Raw genomic sequence first — 25,966 nt, forward strand, 5'->3', positions numbered from 1 at the left:
GGCTGAAGGGAGGGAATATTGCACGATGTCTCACAATAAATTCCGCGTTTTTTCAACCGAAGCTGACCCAGGAAAAAATGTATTACCTACTTTGTCACTAAACTTTGAAAAAACACACTAGATGCAGTTCAGAACTTGTAAAGATGTCCCCCGAGTATATGCCTAACATATGATGACAAGCAGATAGAAGAAGTGGACAGTGTTAAATTCTTGGGATTACAGCTCGATAATAAATTCAGCTGGGAGGAGCACACCACAAAACTGCTGAGACGTCTTAACAAATCTCTATTTGCATTGCGAATTGTGTCAGACACAGGGGATATAAAAATGAAAAAGATGGCATAGTATTCTTACTTTCATTCCATAATGTCATATGTGATTATTTTTTGGGGTAATTCATCAAGTCAAGCTAACGATTTCCGGGCACAGAAACGTGCAGTAAGAGTTACGTGTGGTGTAAACTCAAGAACATCCTGCAAAAGCCTCTTTAGGGAACTAGGGATACTAACTACTGCTTCCTAATATATTTATTCCTTAATGAAATTTGTCATTAAAAATATATCACGTTTTCAAACCAACAGCTCAATTCATGGAATCAATAATAAATATAAGAATAATCTTCACAAGGATTTAAAGTCACTTAGTCTTGTACAAAATGGTGTGCATTATTCAGGAACAGACATTTTCAATAACTTGCCAGCAGCCATAAAAAGCTTAACAACCAATGAAATTCAGTTTAAGAGAAGCCTAAAGGATTTATTGGTGGCCAACTCATATATATGCACGATTTCAGTGCAATAATGTGTTCATTGTAAATAAGTGTGTGTGTGTTTGTGTGTGTGTATGTGTAAGTACAATCTAACTTCTGCACCATTTCAGTGCAGTAATGTGTTCATTGTAAATAAGTATTATAGTAGTTGTATTACACGTTTATTACCTTATAAATAAATAAAAAACTTTTTTTATTTTTAATTCAGTGCATTAGTATTTGTAAAATGATTCTTTCATATAGTGTTCATTAAAAAAATGACGATCATTCCACTTGGGACCTGTGGAATGGTACATTAGATTATTTGTTCGAGTTGTAAATATTTGTCATATATTATTGTTTTCTTCACATGTTCTACATCATGGAGGATCTCCTCACTACGGATCAATTGGAATGTAAGGAAATCTAATCAAATCTAATCTAAACTGAACGCTCCTCGTACTTATTTACTGGCCAGCCAACGTTTTCCCTGGCTTTTCATTTGATTCAGAGTGTAGGAATGCGTCTTCTGAAGGATCCCAACGTTGGAGGAGCTTGTAGAGTGAAAGATAGGGGGGCGGGGGGGGCTGAGTTTACAGGTTACAGTGTCACTGAGCTCAGAGGCTCGTGTAACACAACAGGTGGGTGTGAGCGTGTTACCGTGCGTGCCTGTAGCTTTGCTGGTCACCACAGCAGTGACTCCTTTGGTATAGAGCTGTTGTATTTGTACTTTCACACAACTTGTAGAAACCGTTCCAAGATTTGTAAGTGCACTACTGGCCATTAAAATTGCTACTCCACGAAGATGACGTGCTACAGACGCGAAATTTAACCAACCGGAAGAAGATGCTGTGATGTGCAAATGATTAGCTTTTCAGATCATTCACACAAGGTTGGCGCCGGTGGCGACACCTACAACGTGCTGACACGAGGAAAATTTGCAACCGATTTCTCACACACAAACAGCAGTTGACCGGCGTTGCCCGGTGAAACGTTGTTGTGATGCCTCGTGTAAGGAGGAGAAATGCGTACCATCACGTTTCCGACTTTGATAAAGGTCGGATTGTAGCCTATCGCGATTGCGGTTTATCGTATCGCGACATTGCTGCTCGCGTTGGTCGAGAACCAATGACTGTTATCAGAATATGGAATCTGTGGGTTCAGGGGGGTAATACGGAACGCCGTGCTGGAGCCCAACGGGCTCATATCACTAGCAGTCGGAATGACAGGCATCTTATCCGCATGGCTGTAACGGATCGTGCAGCCACGTCTCGATCACTGAGTCAACAGATGGGGACGTTTGCAAGACAACAACCATCTGCACGAACAGTTCGACGACGTTTGCAGCAGCATGGACTATCAGCTCGGAGACCACGGCTGCGGTTACCCTTGACGCTGCATCACAGACAGGAGCGCCTGTGTTGGTGTACTCAACGAGGAACCTGGGTGCACGAATGACAAAACGTCATTTTTTCGGATGAATCCAGGTTCTGTTTACAGCATCACGATGGTCGCATCGGTGTTTGGCGACATCGCGGTGAACGCACATTGGAAGCGTGTATTCGTCATCGCCATACTGGCGTTATCACCTGGCGTGATGGTATGGGGTGCCACTGGTTACACGTCTCGGTCACCTCTTGCTCACATTGACGGCACTTTGAACAGTGGGCGTTACATTTCAGATGTGTTACGACCCGTGGCTCTGCCCTTCTTTCGACCCCTGCGAAACCCTACATTTCAGCAGGATAATGCAAGACCGCATGTTACAGGTCCTGTACGGGCCTTACTGGATAGAGAAAATGGACTGCTGCCCTGGCCAGCACATTCTCCAGATCTCTGACCAATTGGAAACGTCTAGTCATTGGTGGCAGAGCAACTGGGTCATCAGTATACGCCAGTCACTGCTCTTGATGAACTGTGGTATTGTGTTGAAGCTGCATGGGCAGCTGTACCAGTACACGCCATCCAAGCTCTATTTGACTCAATGCCCAGGCGTATCAAGGCCGTTATTACGGCCAGAGGTGGTTGTTCAGGGTACTGATTTCTCAGAATCTATGCACCCAAATTGCGTGAAAATGTAACCACATGTCAGCTCTAGTATAATATATTTGTCCAATGAATAGCCGTTTCTCATCTGCACTTGTTCTTGGTGTAGCAATTTTAATGGCCAGTAGTGTAGGCAGTGGAAGGCAGCAGACAATTGTGGGTGGCTGCAGATCGCCGGCGGGCGGCTCGTGGCGCTGTCTTGCCTGTGCGGCTCGGCGCCCCTGCGCTGCTGGACCAGCTGCTGCCCCGGCGGGTCGTCCCTCAGCTTAGTGGGCGAGCAGGCGGCGAGCTGCGTCTCCTCCCAGCACGAGCTGCCCGGCCACTGGGTGCCCCAGCCGCACCTCTTCACTCCAGGGGGCGGCGTGCCCTGGAGGGTCACCACTCTGCCCCAGGTGCGTCACAGTTTCACAACACTACGAAACTTGGCTACTACATTGTATCTTTCGATGTTTAATTTGCTGTTTTACAATTCAAGCAGAGATGCCATACTCTAGCATCAACTACAAACAACTTACGAGGAGAACACCCCAAGTGACATAACCTGATTTACCAGCAACTTCGCTCAGTGGAAGAGGAGTCAAAATAAGCGAACACGTGATCGGCAGATACTCCAATGGCTCTGAGCACTATGGGACTTATCTTCTGAGGTCATCAGTCCCCTAGAACTTAGAACTACTTAAACCTAACTAACCTAAGGACACCACACACATCCATTCCCGAGGCAGGATTCGAACCTGCGACCGGAGCGGTCGCGCGGTTCCAGACTGTAGCGCCTAGAGCCGCTCGGCCACCCCGGCCGTTCTGAGAAAACGACGGTCAAAATTTTCTAGGTACTTTATGTGTTATTTAGCGATTTAATAGTTCACTCGAAGTTGTGACACAGAGACTAATCCGCGGCTTTACACTTTTGCGCCCCGTGTTTGAAACCCGAGTATAAATTTTATTTTTATTTTTCAGTTATCTACCCATCTCCGTAGATTACCACGCGAATGTTTTCCTATGTATATTGAAATAACGTTGTCCTTACTCGTTTGCTAATTGTATATCTGGTGAATTGATTAAAAAAACAATAAATGACAAATTGTATTGAAATTGTTTTTAGTCAAATTCCTGTGCTGTATCTTGATCTATAATCAACAAAAAGCGCCAGCGTTTGAAAAAGTGTCCTTTACGCATGGTTTGTAGCGGAACTATAGCCAACGTGTGAATCCTTCAGCAGCATTAACGACGTTTCTTTGTCGACTGAGATGCGTATTAAGAAATGACACTGTGGAAACCCTGCTTTCACGTGATGCTCAAGGTGTTCGGAATGTCTATGTTTCGAATGTATCTACGATGAACCAAATCTTCCTGAAATGAAATGTCATATGGCTAATGCCTCCCCTCGGGTACACCGGTCGCCTGGTGCAAGTCTTTCGAGTTGACGCCACTTCGGTGACTTGCGTGTCGATGGGGATGAGATGATGATATGATAAAGCTAACACAACACCCAGTCCCTGAGTGGAGAAAATCTCCGACACAGACGGGAATCGAACCCGGGCCCATTGGCATGACAGTCTGTCGCACTGACCACTCAGCTGCCCGAGGCGGACACCAAATCTTCCTGAAGAATAAACATACGAATAAAATGTAAGAATTAATATAAGGATTGATATGAGAATTTAAAAAGATTTCGACCCCTGAAAATGCCACATACACCCATATTACAAAAATGGATGTGTGTATGTGTGTTCCACATTTCCTCCTAAACCATTTGACACATTTCAACCACATTTGGTGCACATGTACCTCACTGGCAGGCAACAATCGCTGTGGGGTAAGAATTACCACCTATCAAAGGGGTGAAAAAGTGGTATAGCCCATGATGCGTGCCGGCAGTGGTGGCCGTGCGGTTCTAGGCGCTTCAGTCTGGAACCGCGTCACCGCTACGGTCGCAGGTTCGAATCCTGCCTCGGGCATGGATGTGTGTGATGTCCTTAGGTTAGTTAAGTTTAAGTAGTTCTAAGTTCTGGGGGACTGATGACCTCTGAAGTTAAGTCCCATAGTGCTCAGAGCCATTTGAACCATTTTGAACCATGATGCGTATTTATTGATCTAGTATTTGAGAAACGGTTCAAATCGCTCTGAGCACTATGGGACTTAACTTCTGAGGTCATCAGTCCCCTAGAACTTAGAACTACTTAAACCTAACTAACCTAAGGACATCACACACATCCATGCCCGAGGCAGGTTTCGAAACTGCGACCGTAGCGGTCGCGCGGTTCCAGACTGTAGCGCCTAGAACCGCTCGGCCACTCCGGCCGGTAGTATTTGAGAATGAGGGCATTTAGAGACATGCAACAATCTTAACACATAATTTCAAACCTTTACGAATTTTTTCTCGCTGACAACTTCTACATGATGATGACAGGAAAAAAAATGTATTGTTTACTACTTTTCCGCTGTTCATGCAGTAAAAGTAACGCATGAGGCATGATGTTATAATTTATTACTTCTTACTGTATTCGCGACACATCTTGCATACAATATGCACATATAGCATTGAATGTAACTGCACAGTTATATCATTGCATGACTTATAGGAGATATGACGTCATAAACAATGAGATGCATGAAAAATTGGCGCATCACGCATGACGTTCAAATTTATTACTTCTTTGCTGCTAACTATTCGGAACAAATTTCTCAGACAGTAGCTACATACGTCGCTCTGAATGTACCTACCATATTTTATGATTGTATGACACACAGTTCAGGACATATGACGTCATCTAGATGCGTGGAAAACTGCAACACCGTGGATAACGCTTAAATTTATTACTTCGTAGCTACCAACTCCATTCGCAACAGATCTGCGTGCGTTTTCCAGCAGATGGCAGTGCACCAATGAATGAAATAAGATTGTCGTTGGGGCAACGCAAGTTCGCATTGAAGTGGTACAGAAAGTGCGGAAACGTGATGGAGGTACAACGGCAATGGTGTAATGTGTACGGAACTCAGCCAGAAACGCGTAAAATAATTTTTTGTATTCGGAATAAATTTTAAGCTCAGAATACGCATAAGGGAAGATCTGGCCGATTAAAAACAAAAACAAGTCCAGCTTCCAGCGCTGTTGGGCTGCAACATTTTACTAGTTCACCTCAAAAATCTATGAGCCAGGGTGCACTGGAAAGCGGGGTAAGCCGATGAAGCGTACGATGAATTCCGAAGGCTGCAACGTGGAAAGTGTACATTCCAAGATCGCTGCACGCTATGAACGAGAACTACCCGGATCGAAGGATGGAGTACTGTGAATGGTTTGAAGGTATTCTTCCGAAGGATGAACGGTTGCACGGTAGGTTATCTGGTCTGACAAAGCGCAATTCAAGCTGAGTGCTATGAACCGTCACAACTGTGTGTACTGGGCTCCTGAAAATCCGCACGTTCACGAGGACAAACATGTCGTTGCAGGATTCTCGAACATATTCTCAGTTCGAATATAATGAATTTCCTTGAGACAGAGGAGTTGCTGTCCATGCATCAGCACGACTTTAGAAAGCATCGCTCCTGCGAAACGCAACTCGCCCTTTTTTCACATGATATCTTGCGAACCATGGATGAAGGGTATCAGACGAATGCCATATTCCTTGACTTCCGGAAAGCGTTTGACTCGGTGCCCCACTGCAGACTCCTAACTAAAGTACGAGCATATGGGATTGGTTCCCTAGTATGTGAGTGCCTCGAAGACTTCTTAAGTAATAGAACCCAGTACGTTGTCCTCGATGGTGAGTGTTCATTGGAGGTGAGGGTATCATCTGGAGTGCCCGAGGGAAGTGTGGTAGGTCCGCTGTTGTTTTCTATGCACATAAATGATCTTTTGGATATGGTGGATAGCAATGTGCGGCTGTTTGCTGATGATGCTGTGGTGTACGGGAAGGTGTCGTCGTTGAGTGACTGTAGGAGGATACAAGATGACTTGGACAGGATTTGTGATTGGTGTAAAGAATGGCAGCTAACTCTAAATATAGATAAATGTAAATTAATGCAGATGAATAGGAAAAAGAATCCTGTAATGTTTGAATACGCCATTAGTAGTGTAGCGCTTGACACAGTCACGTCGATTAAATATTTGGGCGTAACATTGCAGAGCGATATAAAGTGGGACAAGCATGTAATGGCAGTTGTGGGGAAGACGGATAGTCGTCTTCGGTTCATTGGTAGAATTTTGGGAAGATGTGGTTCATCTGTAAAGGAGACCGCTTATGAAACACTAATACGGACTATTCTTGAGTACTGCTCGAGCGTTTGGGATCCCTATCAGGTCGGACAATTTAGAGGCGGGCTGCTAGATTTGTTACTGGTAGGTTTGATCATCACGTGAGTGTACGGAAATGCTTCAGGAACTCGGGTAGGAGTCTCTAGAGGAAAGGAGGCGTTCTTTTCGTGAATCGCTACTGAGGAAATTTAGAGAACCAGCATTTGAGGCTGACTGCAGTACAATTTTACTGCCGCCAACTTACATTTCGCGGAAAGACCACAAAGATAAGATAAGAGAGATTAGGACTCGTACAGAGGCATATAGGCAGTCATTTTTCCCTCGTTCTGTCTGGGAGTAGAACAGGAAGAGAAGATGTTAGTTGTGGTACGAGGTACCCTCCACCACGCACCGTATGGTGGATTGCGGAGTATGTATGTAGATGTAGATGTTAATCGACTGGGTATTAATGTGTGATGTGGTCTCTCATCGCGCAGTTTGATTGCCCATTCTTCTTTGAAGGTACCGTGACTGGTGAGATGTATCTTTATACAATGCAAACATCGATTTTACCTGGAATCCGAGAGGTGTTTGGAAATGCAGGATTTTACCTACAACAAGATGGCACTCCGCTTCTCTATCACAGAGATGTCAGAGCCTACTTGGATGAAAATCAACCTGGACGATCGATAAGTCAAAGAGCAGCTGTTGAGTACTCACAACGGTCTACGGTTTGAGTACCCACCACGGTTCCAGACCTTACGCCTCTTGACTTCTTCCTGTACGGGAGCTTGAAAAACAAAGTTTATCAACAGAAGACAGCTACAGTGAACGAGCTACGAGAAATCATTGAAGCGTCCTGTGCGGCTTCCACACCGGCAAAACTGGCAGCCGTAGTTTGGTCAACAATTCAGCCCAGTCGACGTTGATTGGCTGCTAATGAGCGTCATTTTGAACACTTAAAATAACCTTCCCCCTATGCAAGAATTGTGACGGTATGTCATTTTGTTCCAATAGTACTGACTATCAAAGAGAGTCTACAGTTTTCTGGACCACTCTGTAGTTCAGGAGATAAACAGTAAGCGCAAGGCTAGACGCTGCAAGCTACAGATGTGGACTCACAGCATACCTCGGCAACGCCGCGTTTCAAAAAATGGTTCAAATGGCTGTAAGCACTATGGGACTTAACATCTGAGGTCGTCAGTCCCCTAGAGTTAGAACTACTTAAACCTAACTAACCTAAGGACATCACAGACATCCATCCATGCTCGAGGCAGGATTCGAACCTGCGACCGTAGCAGCAGCGCGGTTCCGGACTGAAGCGCCTACAACCGCTCGATCACAACGGCCGGCACGCCGGGTTTCTCTGCTAGTATGTTATATAATAAATGTATGACATATGATGTGAAATCCAGCTGTAATTTAGCAATGACTGTAACACCTCTATATCCTCTGACTTGATAAAAAGCACTCGTGTAATAAACTTCTATGGACATGGGTGGAAAAATGAAAAAAATAAAAACAATAATCGGGATTCGAACACAGGGCGCAAAAGTAAGAAGCCGCGATGCTGGCTACTATGCAACATAAAAATAAAATAAATAAAAACATTACTCGGATTATGAACACGGGGTGAAAAAGTGAGAAACCGGGATGCTGTCCACTGTGCTTCCATTTCGGTTGAGATTATCGCAAGCTAAAGGCATCTATAGCACCTCGAAAAGTTTGACTCCTTTTCCATTAAGTGAAGTTTGTGGGAAATCGGCTTATCGCAGTTGTTGTGTTTCCGTCGTTAGTCAATTTGGAGCTAGTATGTGAGACACCCTTGAATGTCTTCTTTGAGCTCTACGTGAACAAACTAATGAGATCTCTGTCCGCATGCTGATAATGCTGGGGCAGGGTTGGAATAGCTTCTCTAGTGTTTGTGTCGTGTGGAAGGAACATGTGCTCGATGTGAAACACCGTGATTGCTATGCTGCTATACGGAGAGGTTCTAACATGTGCATGAGATTGTCAGAAGTATTAAAACACCACAAACACATTAATATGCCTAACTCGGTGTAGGAAAATCTTTGGCATTCAAAACAATTCTACCATTCTTTCTGCAAAACAGTGGTAAGTTTTGGTAACAATGATGAAGGTGAATAACGATGACGCACTCTTCTCTCCAGAGTAGACCACAGAGGCTCAATAATACTGAATTCTGGCCAGAGGAGAAGCGACAATTTATCCTCGTCCTCTTAAAACCAAGACCACTCCTGGACGATTCGAGCTGTGTGAACAGGGGCCTAATCAGCTTGGAAAACATCACCACTGGGGAACAAATGTTGTACCACTGGATGGAGCTGACAGTCAAAATGGTCCCACAATCCTTGTCAGTAATGCGAAGTTGCATAGTAGCCATGTGGCCACCATGAAATGGCTGCCCTAATCACCAACGAAACCCCGCCATACTTCATCCTTGGAATGTAAACTTGGTAGGAAGTTGGAAACAGTGTGAAACAATACTCATATGACTAAATGACTGTGTTGCGTTGCTCCACAGTCCAGGTTTTATTGCTTAAACTACATGTTTTGCTGTTACGGCCATTTACATCACTACCGAGTGGATTTGGAATCCTAGCTTGACCTGCATTTTCCTGCTTATGGAGCCCCCTTCGTGTTGTTTTAGTGCGACATTGAGTTCTGCTGTAATCTTTGCAGCCTTCGTCCCTTATTTTTCGCCACAAACCTCTTCAATGACCATTTGTCACGATTAATCAACATACATTTTCGTTCGCGTTTTGATTTAACGGTAGATGTTTTTGCACCATCTCTGTATGCGGTATAATTGATCTTCGTTACGGTGCCTCAGTTGGTTACGTAAGCACGCATCGTACAAACACCAACAATTTGCTCACGTTCCAGTTCACTTGGCACCGACATAATGCATTCACAATTACGCAGGAGATTGTTGGGACCACGACTGACACTTTCAACGCGTTGAGGTCATCGCGCAGGTGGAATTCGCCGTCAATTGCAAGAGCGCAACCTGCAAGTTGGTTAGCATCTGCACGGCGTTTCCTTATTTTTTGTTGGTTGGTTGCGTGCAGGAAATGCACACTTGCAATATGATTTCGCTATTCATACACGACGTACATGTGTTTCAGGCTAAACTTTTTCTTCATTTGCATCTGGAAGTTGCTATAACTTTAATGGTTCAAATGGCTCCGAGCACTATGGGACTTAACAGCTGTGGTCATTAGTCCCCTAGACCTTAGAACTACGAGGGTGAGTCAAATGAAAACCTTAAATATATTTTTGAATATTATTTATTGTGCAGAAGTGGTAAAAAACTGTATCACTTTTCAACATAACCTCCCCCACGCTCAATGCAAGTCCTCCAGCGCTTACAAAGTGCATAAATTCCTTTAGAAAAAAATTATTTTGGTAGTCCGCGCAACCACTTATGCACCGCGTGGCGTACCTCTTCATCAGAACGGAACTTCTTTCCCCCCATTGCGTCTTTGAGTGGTCCAATGATGTGAAAATCACTTGAGGCAAGGTCTGGTGAGTATGGTGGATGAGGAAGACACTCAAAATCCAGGTCTGTGATTGTTGCAGCTGTTGTACGGGCAGTGTGGGGCCTTGCATTGTCATGGTGCAAAAGGACGTCTGCTGACAGCAAAAATCGTCGCTTTGATTTGATTGCAGGCCGCAGATGATTTTTTAGGAGATCTGTGTATGATGCACTGGTGACAGTCGTCCCTCTAGGCACGTAATGCTCCAAAATGACGCCTTCTTCGTCCCAAAAGAGAGTCAGCATAACGTTCCCTGCTGATGGTTCTGTTCGAAACTTCTTTGGTTTTGGTGATGAGGAATGGCGCCATTCCTTGCTCGCTCTCTTCGTTTCCAGTTGGTAGAAGTGAACCCACGTTTCGTTCCCAGTAACGATTCTTGCAAGGAAGCCATCACCTTCTCGTTCAAAGCGCCGAAGAAGTTCTTCACAAGCATCAACAAGTCGTTCTCTCATTTCAGGAGTCAGCTGCCGTGGCACCCATCTTGCAGACACTTTGTGAAACTGGAGCGCATCATGCACAATGACTTGTGGAGTCACAAGTCATTGTGCCTGACCTGGACGAGGAGCATCTTCCACTGAAGTCACACCATTTGCGAACTTCGTACTCCATTCATAGACTTGCTGCTGTGACAAACTTGCATCACCGTGCTGAACCTTCATTTGTCGATGAATTTCAGTAAGTTTCACACCTTCACTACGCAAAAACTGAATAACAGAACGCTGGTGCAAGTCGCAAGTGGGGCGGCCATCTTTATATTGATACTGCGACGGTATGTGTGCATCTGCACTGTGCTGCCACCGACAGGTCATTCTGCACGCTGTTTGGAGCACGCTTACCAACTTACAGGATAACCGCGCGAAATTTAGATTTGTTATTACAAATTTAAGGTTTTCATTTGACTTACCCTCGTACTTAAACCTAACATCACACACATCCACGCCCGAGGCTGGATTCGAATCTGCGACCGTAGCAATCGCGCGGTTCCGGACTGAGCGCCTAGAACCGATCGGGTACCTCGGCCGGCTTACTTTAATGTGTTTGACTTGCGTCTCACCTGTGTTTATCGACTCTTTGTGGCAGTATGAGGCGGGGTGTTTCGAGGTTCTGTACAGAAGGTGCTTGCTATTAATTTATCATCAAGGTGATACACTCAGTTTAGCCGCACTTCCTATTAGTGAACCTTTGAAAGTGCAATGCTGTCTATATGGATCATACTTTGTTCGATTTTATTAAGTTGCGTCACTGGTGACCGGCGCTCATCAAAATAAGCATTCAGGTTTCGATGTATTCATAAAGCAGCGTCGCGGGCAGCAACAGTTTGGAGTGCGGTCGTGTGCGCCGGCGAACAGCGGCGAGGAGACAGGGCCTTCTTCCGAAAGCTCCGACAGAGGAAAACCAAACGTCTTACAGAGAAGCCACGAGGCGGAGCCACTGAGATCGGCTATCGAGATTGTAACTAATAGTTGTAACCCTCCCGTATAAATAAAAAAATATTAAATAATGATGTGTAACCTTCCCGAACAGAAAATAAAAATAATTAAATTTGGATAATTTAATTCTGACGTATGAAAAGTGATAAATCTTAACTCATGAAAATTTTTTACGTAAGCAGCGCTATTCCATGGCCCTGTGGAATCAATCTGAATCCGTCCGTGAGAAATAAACAGAAAAATTCTTACGTCATGATGGCGTCGCCGGATAACGCTGTCTATATATCTGCTCGTAAATGGCACAGCTTAGCGCAATGCTGGCCTGTCTATTGATACTGGACAACATTTGCCTGAGATCTGAATTACGAGAAAAACTGACTTTACTTAGTTCAAAATGGCTCTGAGCACTATGGGACTTAACTTCTGAGGTCATCAGTCCCCTAGACTTAGAACTACTTAAACCTAACTAACCTAAGAACATCACAAACATCCATGCCCGAGGCAGGATTCGAACCTGCACCGTAGCGGTCTCGCGGTTCCAGACTGTAGCGCCCAGAACCGCTCGGGCACCCCGGCCGGCCTTTACTTAGTGACACAGTTGCTCGTGTGATTACTAAATAGCACATGACTATGATCTGACAAAAATTCTGGAATATTTTAATTTAGATAAATGACTGGATCGGGACTGGCAATGACTTAAGGGGAAACTATACTTTTATAGTTGACTGGTAAAATCAATTATATTCTGAAAATTTTTTACTTAATTGATAAAGATCTACAATCCATTACACGGGAAAATTGAATACATTACAAATCTGGGTCAATTGGTGCTGACGAATCACAAAAGTAAAGATTGAAACAAATTCAGATTAACATCTCCGAAAACTGACTTTACTACGCGCATGCCAATAAAAAAAAAAAAAAATTTACCATACAATAGGTGGATGGCTTAATTACTCTGTTGATTTTTCATTATATTAACAGTTATTCATTTGTTCATCATCATCTCATTCCATGGTATCATTTAGCTCTGCGGCTGATCACAATTATTCAGTTCCATATAGTTCTGCACTGTGACTTTAACAACTACTAACTATAAACTGCGTTGTACCGGCGACAAGCTACAGCTACACTGTAGCAGCGAGCGACTGTTCTCACCTGCGACTCTATTACAGCTATCTTTTAACAGGGCCAAAGATATTTTATGTCTCAGGCAGCGCCTGTGAATTGTCGTTCTAGCAAGTGAGCAATACATCGAGATTACATTTACTCCAGCAGGGTGGTGAACCCCTTACATAGTCACTGTTTTGTTAATTACCTTACACTAACGATTATGTTTCATTTTGTTGTCATTCTGAAAGGTTTCGTTTTAAAGATGTGATGTTACTTTTAAACTATTTGGAAATTTGTGGTAAGTTCCTACGGGATGAAACTGCTGACGTCATTGGACCCTAGGCTTACACACTACTTACTCTAACTTAAACTAACTTACGCTAAGGAGAACACAAACACCCATGCCCGAGGGAGGACTCGAACCTCCGACGGGGCGATCCGCGCGAACTGTGGCAAGGCGCCCTAGACAACGTTGCTAAACTTTTTATTCTGGCTTTTGCACAGTTGTGTACCTTTTACTTTGCCAGGCCAGGAGCTTCTCGTCATTACTCTTTACATGTTTTATGTTCATTTTAAGTATGAATCTAATTCCACATGTTTTATGTCAATTCATGTTTTATTGTCCGACGCTCCTGCTGCCATATGAAGTAATTTTAATTAATGACTACGCATACTGCACTTTAACTATCAAATACACTGGACTCGCATTTGGGAGGACGACGGTTCAATCCCGCGTCCGGCCATCCTGATTTAGGTTTTCCGTGATTTCCCTAAATCGCTCCAGGCAAATGCCGGGATGGTTCCTTTCAAAGGGCACGGCCGACTTCCTTCCCCGTCCTTCCCTAATCCGATGAGACCGATGACCTCGCCGTCTGGTCTCCTTCCCCGAAACAACCAACCAACCAACTATCAAATTTACGATACTGGTTACTCATGTACCCTAGCCCCAGCGCCCTCTGCTGGCCTCAGTTATTTGTATAAATAGGGCTACTGGACGCATCCAGGCAATCACCAGCACTTACTATCTATCTACCTACATAAACAGATTTGGCATTGATTGCGACATCCGACGATTTTATAGTATGTATGGGTGGCATGCATGGCTGCTCATCATATAAACAGTTTTTTATTTTTCTTATGTATCACTAGGCCTGTTGCAGATTTTGCTTCAGCTAACTCAACGTAGCTGGTTACACCACTGTTTTTTTTATTTATAATAGATCTGAAGATGGCAGTAACCGAAGCCTGTAATTGTGACTTGGACAGTTAATGTGATCAAGATGGACCTTTACAAATAAACTACGATACCATAGCGTGATCGCAGACTCATTTACAGACCTTACGTCTTTAACTGATAAAGCCTTTACAGCCATTCTCCTTGCCACAATTTCTATTTAAACGAATTAAGTCGAGTTGTAATGAACCTGATTTGAAACGTGTTATTTGGCTACCTCAGGTGATACAACTTTCCGATTTTCTCATTGCAGTTCATGTCAACAATAGCACTAATCACTACGAATATTATACTTCACATTTCTGTCCATGTTTTAAGCAGACTCGGTAGGTTTCGCTGCTGATGCAGGTCTCATAAACGCAGCGCTTTGTTCTTCAGAAAGTCTTTTTATACGATTTCTTATATTTTGTGTATCATTAATACAAATTGACAGCACATCTGTTCTCTTATCTCATTACACATTTTTTCAATCCCTTCTTCATCTACAGAGCTACTTGGTATATAAACTTCTACTACTGCGGTAGCTACCACAATCTGTTCCCTATGCTGTTCATTGCAGCTTACCCGTGCTCTTATTTTCTTTTTCCTTATTAGATCTAGCCCTTTTTGATTCTGTATTTATAAACCTTTACTCGCATGACCAGTAGTCCTGTTAATCCTGCTACTGAACTTCACAAATCCCCACTATATCTAACATCAACCTATCCATTTTTCTTTTCACATTTTCTAACCCACCTACGTTAAGGGATCTAACATTCCATGCTCCGATTTGTAGAATGGTAGAATGTCAATTTTCTTTTCCCTGATGTCATTATCCTCCTGAGTACTCCACACCCAAAAACCCAAATGGAGGCTATTTTCCCTCTCGAATATTTTACCCAAGGAGAAGACCTGCATGTCTTTAGGTAAGAATATCGTCTGTAGTTTCCATTGTTTTCAGCTGTTGGCAGTACCAGCACAGCAAGGTCATGCTGGCTAATGTTACAAGACCAGATTAGTCAATCATCCAGACTGTAGCCTCTGCAACTACTGGAAAAGCAGCTGCCCCTCTTTGGGAGCCACATGTTTTTCTGGCCTCTCTTCATATACCAGTCCACTGTAGTTGCACATACAGTGTAGATATCTGTATCCTGAAGTTCTCAAGCCCATCCATCTCTGCAAGGTCCATGGTTCATGAGGGACTGTGATAACTAATCTACAAAAACACGTTTTAAACCAGTTTCTGAATTAAAGGCTTATTACACAACTTCTAAGGATTATTATTTGATTGTAAAAAAATTTTCTATACATTTTATGATTTAATGAATTTATGGGGCAAAATTGAAAATTGGGATCAGTAAGGTATTCGGCAATCTTTATTAACGTAATTATTAAGAAATACAGTTTTTAAAGTAGAACTAATAGTTGAGATTCATGTCAATGCACAAATTTAATACTTAGTTTGTATTTTATGCCAGTTTGTAGTAATACATTACAAGTAGAATTCCTGTATTTGATCCGTTATTTTCCCTCTAAAAATCGTGGTCGACATGCCATCAATTAGATGCAAATTTGTAGTAAGGCCTAATGGGACAAACTGCTGAGGTCATTGGTCAGGTCATCGGTCTCTAAGTTTACCCACTACTTAATCTAATTTACGCTAAGGACAACACACACACCCATGTTAGATGTTATTGATCTTAAGATACCTTGTACTTTTCCTGCAGTATCTTGTTAACAAATTAAGTTAAGTGAAAATGTTTTTGACAGCTTCAGGAGCTTGTCTTACAACATGAAGTAGGAGTTTTACTAATGCTGATTTGGATTTCATGAGGTACAGAAGAAAGTGGATTTTCGTGAAACTGAACTCTATTCAAACAGCCAAAGTTTCATTAACCATTCTTTCAAAAGTGTCAGCCATCTAGCCAACTGATGTATCATGCATTTGAGTGGAACCATAGGAAATTTGAAGTGTAGGAACAGGTGGTTGGGAGAAGAATGTTGACAGTCCCATAGAACGTATGTAAGTTTACGTTTTTAACAGTTACTAGAGGAACGTTACCACAATATTAAAATAAACTAAAGGAAAAGAAAACACCATGATCAGGCCCTGAAGACCACATCTCCCATTTAAAAAGCTGCAGGAGCTCTCGGGTACGTTTGGTCGTGTGTGGGCGTGCGTTGTCGTGAAAAAATAAAACTTTTGCGCTACGTTTTCCCTGACGCTTGTTTGTAACACCCACCTTAACTTTGTCAGTGTTTGGCAATAGACCTCTGAGTTAACTTTTGTGCCGCGCTCAAGAAAATCAACGAGAATCATTCCCTTCGAGTCCCAAAACACAGTAGCCATTATGTTGCTTCTAGCAGTGTTTGTAAACACGTCCTTGGTTTCTTGGGAGAATTTGTATCCCCCCAGGCTATCGACTACCTTTTTGTTTTACTGTTGACATGCTTCATCCAAGTCTCATCCCCAGTTACGACACGATTCATAATTTTGTTACCATTTTTCTCGTAATCTTCGAGGAAGGTCAGTGTTGCAGCCCTCTTCAGTCACAAGGCCAAGCCATCACTGTGGTCCTCATCATAAATATTGGTATGGTTGTGTATAAAATCAGCGCACTATTGCCACAGTTGACTTTCGCTCATTATTCCTTTTCCGTACACATAACAAAGGTTGCGATTAAGTTCCGATGGCTTGCAACTTCTTTCCCAACTGAAACTTAATGAGACAAGGTACGTCACAAACGACGGGACTTTCTATTGCAGCGCGCAAATACGTCACAGACAGCAAAGTAGTAGAGACACAGAACACACGCTGCCAACACTGGATCCGTACTGAGTGTAGGAACGTTATGGGACCAGGATGGCGGCTGCAGCCCCACCCACCTACGCGATAGACCCACTGTTACTTTCTGGATAATCCTCGTAAGCTAGCGATAGCTAATGTGCATTTCGTTGTTTGGCGCAGTGTGAGGAGAACGAACACGTAGTGGTGCTGCCTGCTGGTAGGCGGTACCGGCTGCTGGCCGATGGCGACGCTGCTGTGGAGGATGGGGAATCCCCAGAAGGGAGGCGCCTGTCAGCCCACCAGTACTGCGCAGACGCGGAGCATTTCCTGTACTGCAAGAGCAGGGTGGCCAACCCCAGCAGCGGCGAGCGCACCAGGCGCGTCGTCTACGTCTGTCTGCTGGTGCTGGGTACAGCCTTTCTGCTCGCCACTATCGCCATTTACTCCTGCTTCCCAGGTAACGCTCAACAGTGACTACCTAACCTAAACAGTCCCAACTATTGCTCTGTGTACATTTGGTATTCGAATGTTTGCTTTTAAAGTCCTGTGTCATATATTTACTTTCATGGCATGCACTACACATTTTAAATAATGACTAAAGCAATGTGGTGATTTAAACCATTTTAACCCCCCATTTGTGAAGATGGTCCAAGACCGTAACCGGTATAATGAGGGTTTAAAATTAAAAAAAGTAGTCATGGTTCAAATATGCATTTTATACAGTTAACAGGTTCCATAAACGTATTAATCATTTTATAGTTTCCACATAGTTCGTGAAGTAACTTGAAACCAGCAAAATAGTTCGTATCGCTGTAGAACTTCGTCTGTGAATTCACGAGCTTAATTGTACAGAAACCAGATGGCAGTCGAGGAGCATGAAAGGGAAGCAGTGATTGGGAAGAGACTGAGACAGGGTTGCAGCCTCTCCCCGATGTTATTCAATCTGTATATTGAGCAACCAGTAAAGGCAACAAAGGAAAAATTCGGAGTAGGAATTAAAATCCATGGAGAAGAAATGAAAACTTTGAAGTTCGCCGATGACATTGCAATTCTGTCAGAGACAGCATAGGACCTGGAAGAGCAGCCGAACGGAATGGACAGTGTCTTGAAAGGAGGATATAAGATGAACATCAACAAAAGCAAAACGAGGATATTGGATTGTAGTCGAATTAAATCAGGTGATGCTGTGCGAATTACATTAGGAAATGAGACGCTTAAAGTAGTAAATGAGTTTTGCTATTTGTAGAGAGGATATAAACTGTAGACAGGCAATGCAAGGAAAGCGTTTCTGAAGAAAAGAAATTTGTTAACATCTAGTATAGATTTAAGTTGTTGTGGGGCATGGATGGTCGAAGCTGGGACTCCAGATGGCCTAGCTGAAGCCGGGACCCACCGTGCCATATTTCGTCAGGGGGCCAAGCAAGTTCGTCAAGGGGCAGTGCAGAATGATACAGTGGTATTCGGAAGCGTTTCTTTATTCACATAATTCGCAGTACTCCGATGGGTGCAGTGTAGGGTCGGCGTGTCGCCCACAGCGTTGTCCTGCGAGTCCAGCTGGCTCAGGACCTCCTGGTATGCTGACACCGCTGCTCATCAAGACCACTCAGCTGGAAATCAGCCGCGCTCGCCCCGGTCGCCGCCCGCTGATGCGTCACGTCTTGTGTCGTGTAGCTGCCTGTGATTCCGGCGACTGCTACAGTCCCTGGTCCTCGCCGCCCTGTGCCCCTTTTGGCCTGCTCTGTCTGACCATGGGACAAACGTGGACGTACTGGTCACCCATGACCCTCGGCCACTGCTGCTACGAGGACAGGACCGGACTCGAACCAGCGCCCTCCTGGATGCAGTGCTGCAGTTTGCCACTAGTGGTGCTTGCTGGATGACAACACCTGCCACTGTCTCTGGCGTTGCTTCAGTGCTGCCACGCCTCCCGCAGCATACGCATCGCCTGGACCCAGGTACGCCAGATGGGAAGTGAATGTGGCCCATCCTGGACCCATTGCAGACTGCTGTCACTGCCCTCCTTCAGGCAGACTGTGCAGTCTCCAAGTACCTGGCTGCCATTCTGTCTGGCCCTGGTGTTGTGTCCCAGGAGGCGGAATACAGCCCGAACAAGTACATGGAAACAAAGAGCAGATTTACATTGAATATTTACAACATTATTGCACAGAATGGCTCCTATAAGTGTAGACCAGCACTGGTCCGACCCCACTCTTGACTGACCTGGCACACCTCCCTTCTGATGTAGTGTCAGAGAGAGACAGAAACTATAGCAGTCACTTACACATCGCCCCCCTGGCTCTGGCCTAGCGCCCCGCCTCATACATCGCAATAACTTCCAACAACGCTGGGGGTTTTCCTGCCTTGTTGTTGCACTACTCAGAACAACTCGTACGTGCAATACGCCGCTGCAGCTCCATGCCTTGTTTAGTTTGCCTGGCCTACTAGCTGCCGACTGTTACCACATACGGCCAGCGGCCCTAGACTTCATCGCCCAACCGCGCCTTTAGTGAATTTTAACAAAATTCCCCTTTCCTGTGACCAAGACTAATTCTAGCGCTGCAAAGTGTCAGGAAGGCGTTTCTGAAAGTATTTGTATGGAGTGTAGCCATGTATGGAAGTAAAACGTGGACGATAAATAGTTTAGACAAGAAGAGAATAGAAGCTTTCGAAATGTGGTGCTAGAAAAGAATGCTGAAGATTAGATGGGTAGATCACATAACTAATGAGGAGGTATTGAATAGAACTGGGGAGAAGAGAAATTTGTGGCACAACTTGACTAGAAGAAGGGATCGGTTGGTAGGACATGTTCTGAGGCATCAAAGAATCACCAATTTAGTATTGGAGGGCAGTGTCGAGGGTAGAAATCGTAGAGGGAGGCCAAAAGATGAATACACTAAGCAGATTCCGAAGGATGTAGGTTGCAGTAGGTACTGGGAGATGAAGAAGCTTGCACAGGATAGAGTAGCATGCAGAGCTGCATCAAATCAGTCTGTGGACTGAAGACCACGACAACAACAACAGTTCTCTGAATGGCTGTTTCTTGCCTGTCATGCTAAAGTTGTGTACTGTGTACTTATGTAAACTTATTATTATTATTATTATATGAAACAAATGATGTATTTATTGTTATTTTTATTAAAATCGTGGGTGTCTGCGTAACATTAAAATGTCTGGCGACCACAAGTACGATTTTTGAGGGAGGCTGTGAAATACTATGATCTCCTCTCCCCAGAACCGTTGGGTTCACACTTGCTCTGAGGGGATAGTGCCAAATGATGGTGCGCTTGCTGTGAGCTGCGCTGTAGTCTTCTGCCATGTTACAAGATGGCTAATCCCTCGCCATGCTGTGTTGTTCCAGTGCTGCTGAGCCGGGTGTTGTCTCGTGCCCTGGTAGCACACTGCTGCTCTCTGGTGGCGGCCTACGTCACTGCCGCCGTACTGCACGCTGCCTCGCATATCCCACACCCTGCCTGCACCATCACAGGTAGGATGAGCTGCTCCAACACTGAACCACAGTGTGCGAATCCGAGTATTAAAAATGATGGTTGTGAGTTATTTAATTAATTTATATTCCATTTGTTGCGAACTGCCATTACTTACAGTGGTGGTTGTGGAATGCTGCCCAGTCGTCTCGTATAGGGTGCCTAAAGGATGCTGTGTTCTTGGAATGCTGTACAAAAATTCAAGCAAATAACATTAGTAGTTTTATTACGAAAAAGAAGAATGACAAGACTTAACTTGTATTTACAACAAGTGTCGCAAGCGATGGGTGACATGCAAACAAATGTTCTTCGCCATAGACAATATCCAAACAAGCAATGGATATGGAAAACAACTGTTCTGCGAATGTCGGTCTATAACTGTGCGAATACTGTCCCAATACTGAGCGGCCGCGGCTGGCAGGAGTGGCGCTTATATTCTCTTCTTGCTGATGTCACTCCTGTCGTGGTGCGGTCCTAATTAGAGAACCATTGGCCGACATCGTTTCACAGGCTTCTCTTGAGTTCTTTGTCTTCCTTCCGCCGCTTGTGGTATGCCAGAACATTGCCCCCCCCCCCCCCCCCCCCCCACACACACACAAAGCGACGGACCGTCGTCGTGTAGGGAGTGCGACCACGGCGGGGGAGGCACGAGTGTGGACGCATCGCCTAGCCGGAATCTGTGCCTCCAGGGAACGTCAAGCTTCCGACCGTACCCTGCAATCCGGCCTGCACACTGGCGGAAAGGTCCTCTGGAAAACCACCAGAAGGGTACGCGTCCACCTCCTGCTGCCATGAACCAGATGAAGGCGGTGACTGCTGCGGGGTGGGCAGGTCCAGCTCCATCGCTAGGGCGAGAGGAAGCAGAGGCGGCGAAGGCTCCGTCTCCGTGGGTTCATCCCGTGGTGTAGTGAGGACACCCGCTGGTGGTTGCTGTGGCCGCGCTGTCCTCTGGACCCGAGAATCTGGGGGAAGAGAGATTGAAGGATCATCGTGTACTTGACAGAGGCGAAGTTGATTTTGATGGCGGCGCTGCAAGCCATCTGGACCTGAAAGAAGATACATGCAAGCGTCTAGTCGACGGACGATCTCGCTTCACGCCCGCCGTCTGCTGTCGCTAAAAACCGTGTAAAAGACAATATCACGTGGCGCGAAGCGATACTTCCGGCCTTCCTTCGGCGCCGGATGCTGAGGAGGGTTGAGCTGTGTCCGATGGCAGCGGCCGTGAAGCAATTCCGCCGGCGATGGTCCATGTCGTGGGTGCGAATGATATGAGGCGATAAACTATTTCAATGCTTCATCCGTGGTGTGTGCGGAGCTAAGTTTGTCTGTCTGCTGCTTGAAGGTTCTGACAAAACGTTCCGCTTCGGCGTTTGACTGTGGATGGAACGGTGCACTAGTTAGATGCTGTATGCCATCATGTTCACTGTATGTTTCAGATTCATTTGATGTGAACTGAGGGCCTTTGTTTGACACTATTACTTCAGGTAAACCTTCGAGACAAAAAATCGATACCAACACCTGAATTGTGCTACGTGAGTTGTCGAGGTCATTGGCACAGCAAAAGGAAACTTGCTGTACGAGTCAACTAAAATCAACCAACAGGTGTTCCAAAATGATCCCGCAAGGACTATGTGCACACGTTGCCATGGCGATTGTGATTTAGGCCAAGGAGAGAATTTTTGTGCTGGAGCGGACTGATTTTCCGCACATGCGTGTCACTGTGACGTTATCGGTTCTATTTGGGCGTCCATACCCTGCCAAGTACAGTGTCGACGCGCTAACTGTTTCGTACAATCCCCCAGTGTCCTTGGTAAAGTAACTGCAACACTCCTTTTGCAATGCTTCAGGGATCAACACACGTGACTCTCTACCGTCATTTTGAACAAGGAGCGTCGAAGTCTGTATCAGGGCCAATCGGAAGACGTGAAAGTGCGTCCGCATTACCATGTTGAACTGTCGGACGGTACACAATCACGTACTGGAACTGAGACAACAACAAAGCCCCTCTGCAACTTTTGGGCAGTCCTTACAGGAACCGGTTTCGTCGGATGAAACAAGGACTGCAAAGGCTTGTGGTACGTTACCAGAACAGAACTGTAATTTTCTTCCTGTTTTATTATTTCATGGAAATGAGAGACCAATGAAGCATTGCACATTATTGTTATGCCACATTGTAAAAGTATTTTCAGATAACGGTTGGTGCTATTCTGCAACACAACAAATGTCTGTCGACGACAGTGGCAAACTACCGTATACACCAAGCGGAGGCAAGCCTTCTACACTGCTACAAGCCACGACACGTGGCTACAATGAGATTAGGGTCTCAGCAGTGCTGTACCAATTCCTGTGCCATGTATTTGCTGCTCGTTTCTGTAGGCATTGTTATTAAAATAGCTCTGATAGCTTTTCCCATTTTCTATGATAACGCAGTATTTCAAACCAACGCATATTTTACGAACGAAAGTTACATCGTCTTTTTTCTTAAAAAAATTTATCTAAAAACGCAAAGTTTTAGGACCTCTATTAGAGGCAATTCATTTTTTTTACTTATCTGTTGGCACAAGTAAAAAACACACTGGTATTGTTGTTGTGGTCTTCAGTCCTGAGACTGGTTCGATGCAGCTCTCCATGCTACTCTATCCTCTGCAAGCTGCTTCATCTCCCAGTACCTACTGCAACCTACATCCTTCGGAATCTGCTTGGTATATTCATCTCTTGGTCTCCCTCTACGAGTTTTACCCTCCACGCTGCCCTCCAGTACTAAATTGGTGATCCCTTGATGCCTCAGAACATGTCCTACCAACCGATCCCTTCTTCTAGTCAAGTTGTGCCACAAACTTCTCTTCTCCCCAATCCTAATCAACACCTCCTCATTAGTTATGTGATCTACCCATCTAATATTCAGCATTCTTCTGTAGCACCACATTTCTAAAGCTTCTATTCTCTTCTTGTCTAAACTATTTATCGTCCATGTTTCACTTCCATACATGGCTACACTCCATACAAATACTTTCAGAAACGAATTCCTGACACTTAAATCTATACTCGATGTTAACGAATTTCTCTTCTTCAGAAACGCTTTCCTTGCCATTGCCAGTCTACATTTTATATCCTCTCTACTTCGACCATCATCAGTTATTTTGCTCCCCATATAGCAAAGCTCCTTTACTACTTTAAGTGTCTCATTTCCTAATCTAATTCCCTCAACATCACCCGAGTTAATTCGACTACATTCGATTATCCTCGTTTTGCTTTTGTTGATGTTCATCTTATATCCTCCTTTCAAGACGCTATCCATTCCGTTCAACTGCTCTTCCAAGTCCTTTGCTGTCTCTGACAGAATTACAATGTCATCGGCGAACCTCAAAGTTTTTATTTCTTCTCCATGGATTTTAATACCTACTCCGAATTTTTCTTTTGTTTCCTTTACTGCTTGCTCAATATACAGACTGAATAACATCGGGGAAAGGCTACAACCCTGTCTCACTCCCTTCCCAACCACTGCTTCCCTTTCATGCCCCTCAACTATTATAACTGCCATTTGGTTTCTATACAAATTGTAAATAGCCTTTCGCTCCCTATATTTTACCCCTGCCACCTTCTGAATTTGAAAGAGAGTATTCCAGTCAACATTGTCAAAAGCTTTCTCTAAGTCTACAAATGCTAGAATCGTAGGTTTGCCTTTCCTTAATCTAGCTTCTAAGATAAGCCGTAGGGTCAGTATTGCATCACGTGTTCCAATATTTCTACGGAATCCAAACTGATCTTCCCCATGGTCGGCTTCTACTAGTTTTTCCATTCGTCTGTAAAGAATTCGCGTTAGTATTTTGCAGCCGTGACTTATTAAACTGATAGTTCGGTAATTTTCACATCTGTCAACATCTGCTTTCTTTGGGATTGGAATTATTATATTCTTCTTGAAGTCTGAGGGTATTTCGCCTGTCTCATACATCTTGCTCACCAGATCGTAGAGTTTTGTCAGGACTGGCTCTCCCAAGGCCGTCAGTAGTTCTAATGGAATGTTGTCTACTCCCGGGGCCTTGTTTCGACTCAGATCTTTCAGTGCTCTGTCAAACTCTTAACGCAGTATCACATCTCCCTTTTCATCTTCATCTACATCCTCTTACATTTCCATAATATTGTCCTCAAGCACATCGCCCTTGTATAGACCCTCTATATAATCCTTCCACCTTTTTGCTTTCCCTTCTTTGCTTAGAACTGGGTTTCCATCTGAGCTCTTGATATTCATACAAGTGGCTCTCTTTTCTCCAAAGCTCTCTTTAATTTTCCTGTAGGCAGTAGCTATCTTACCCCTAGTGAGATAAGCCTCTGCATCCTTACATTTATCCTCTAGCCATCCCTGCTTAGCCATTTTGCACTTCCTGTCGATCTCATTTTTGAGACGTTTTATTCCTTTTTGCCTGTTTCATTTACTGCATTTTTATATTATCGAAACCAAATACCGAAAAATACCTGTTATTCGGAAATAAAACACCGGTATCGATTTTAACAGGTCGGTTTTTGCCCATCTCTAGCCCTGACCAGAGTCATCTGACATCGTTCGGGAATGGGGCTATAGCATAGGCTCCCCGCCAAGCAGCCCCGTTGTACGCGTTCTTCGCATGCGTTAACCGCTTGGCCACATCTATGGCCACGGAATACAGGCCGATGAACTACGATCATGTGTTTGCCCAACTGTGCCCGCGGGCGCCCAGCTGTGTGCCACAGGGCACACGAGCTTAAACATTCTACTCTAACATTCCGAATTTCTAGTCCTAGTTCACTGGACCGTTCCTTTTGCGCTTGTATACATTACATACACTGCCTTGGACGCCAGATCCAACGTTCTCCATCGGTAGGAGGGGCAGAGTCAAACTCCACAATTAGGAAAGGCTGAGGAAGAGTCAGCCAACCCCATACTCAAATTCCGCAAGTTGTCCTTTGGATGTCAACTGGAGGCACATGAGATGAAACAGTTTGCTCCAACATTTCTAAACCTCTCGTTCTAGCTGACTGGTAGCAATCACGGACCAGTCGTCGTGTGGTTGCATGCATTACATACACTGTTTTGGACATCTCGTATCCACACTGGACTCGCATTCGGGAGGACGACGGTTCAATCCCGCGTCCGGCCATCCTGATTTAGGTTTTCCGTGATTTCCCTAACTCGCTCCAGGTAAATGCTAGGATGGTTCCTTTGAAAGGGCACGGCCGACTTCCTTCCCCATCCTTCCCTAATCGATGAGACCGATGACCTCGCTGTTTGGTCTCTTCCTCCAAACAACCCAATCCATCTCGTATCCTAGAAGGAGTAGAGACAAACTGCGTAACTGAGAAAAGGCCGAGGAAGGG

At 44.6% G+C, this 25,966-nt stretch overlaps 1 protein-coding gene across 1 annotated transcript in view; it reads left to right on the forward strand.

The window, feature by feature from the left end:
* The window catches only part of LOC126419353 (probable G-protein coupled receptor Mth-like 4), a 212,834-nt gene that overhangs the window by 98,677 nt on the left and 88,191 nt on the right, over positions 1-25,966 (forward strand). Inside the window, exons 4-6 of the mRNA XM_050086539.1 lie at positions 2,965-3,186; positions 17,313-17,589; positions 20,491-20,616. Of these exons, the coding sequence (XP_049942496.1) occupies positions 2,965-3,186; positions 17,313-17,589; positions 20,491-20,616 (625 nt within the window). The remainder of the gene's footprint in view (positions 1-2,964; positions 3,187-17,312; positions 17,590-20,490; positions 20,617-25,966) is intronic.

This window comes from Schistocerca serialis, chromosome 9, assembly GCF_023864345.2.
Source record: "Schistocerca serialis cubense isolate TAMUIC-IGC-003099 chromosome 9, iqSchSeri2.2, whole genome shotgun sequence".
In the NCBI taxonomy this organism is placed as follows: domain Eukaryota; kingdom Metazoa; phylum Arthropoda; class Insecta; order Orthoptera; family Acrididae; genus Schistocerca; species Schistocerca serialis.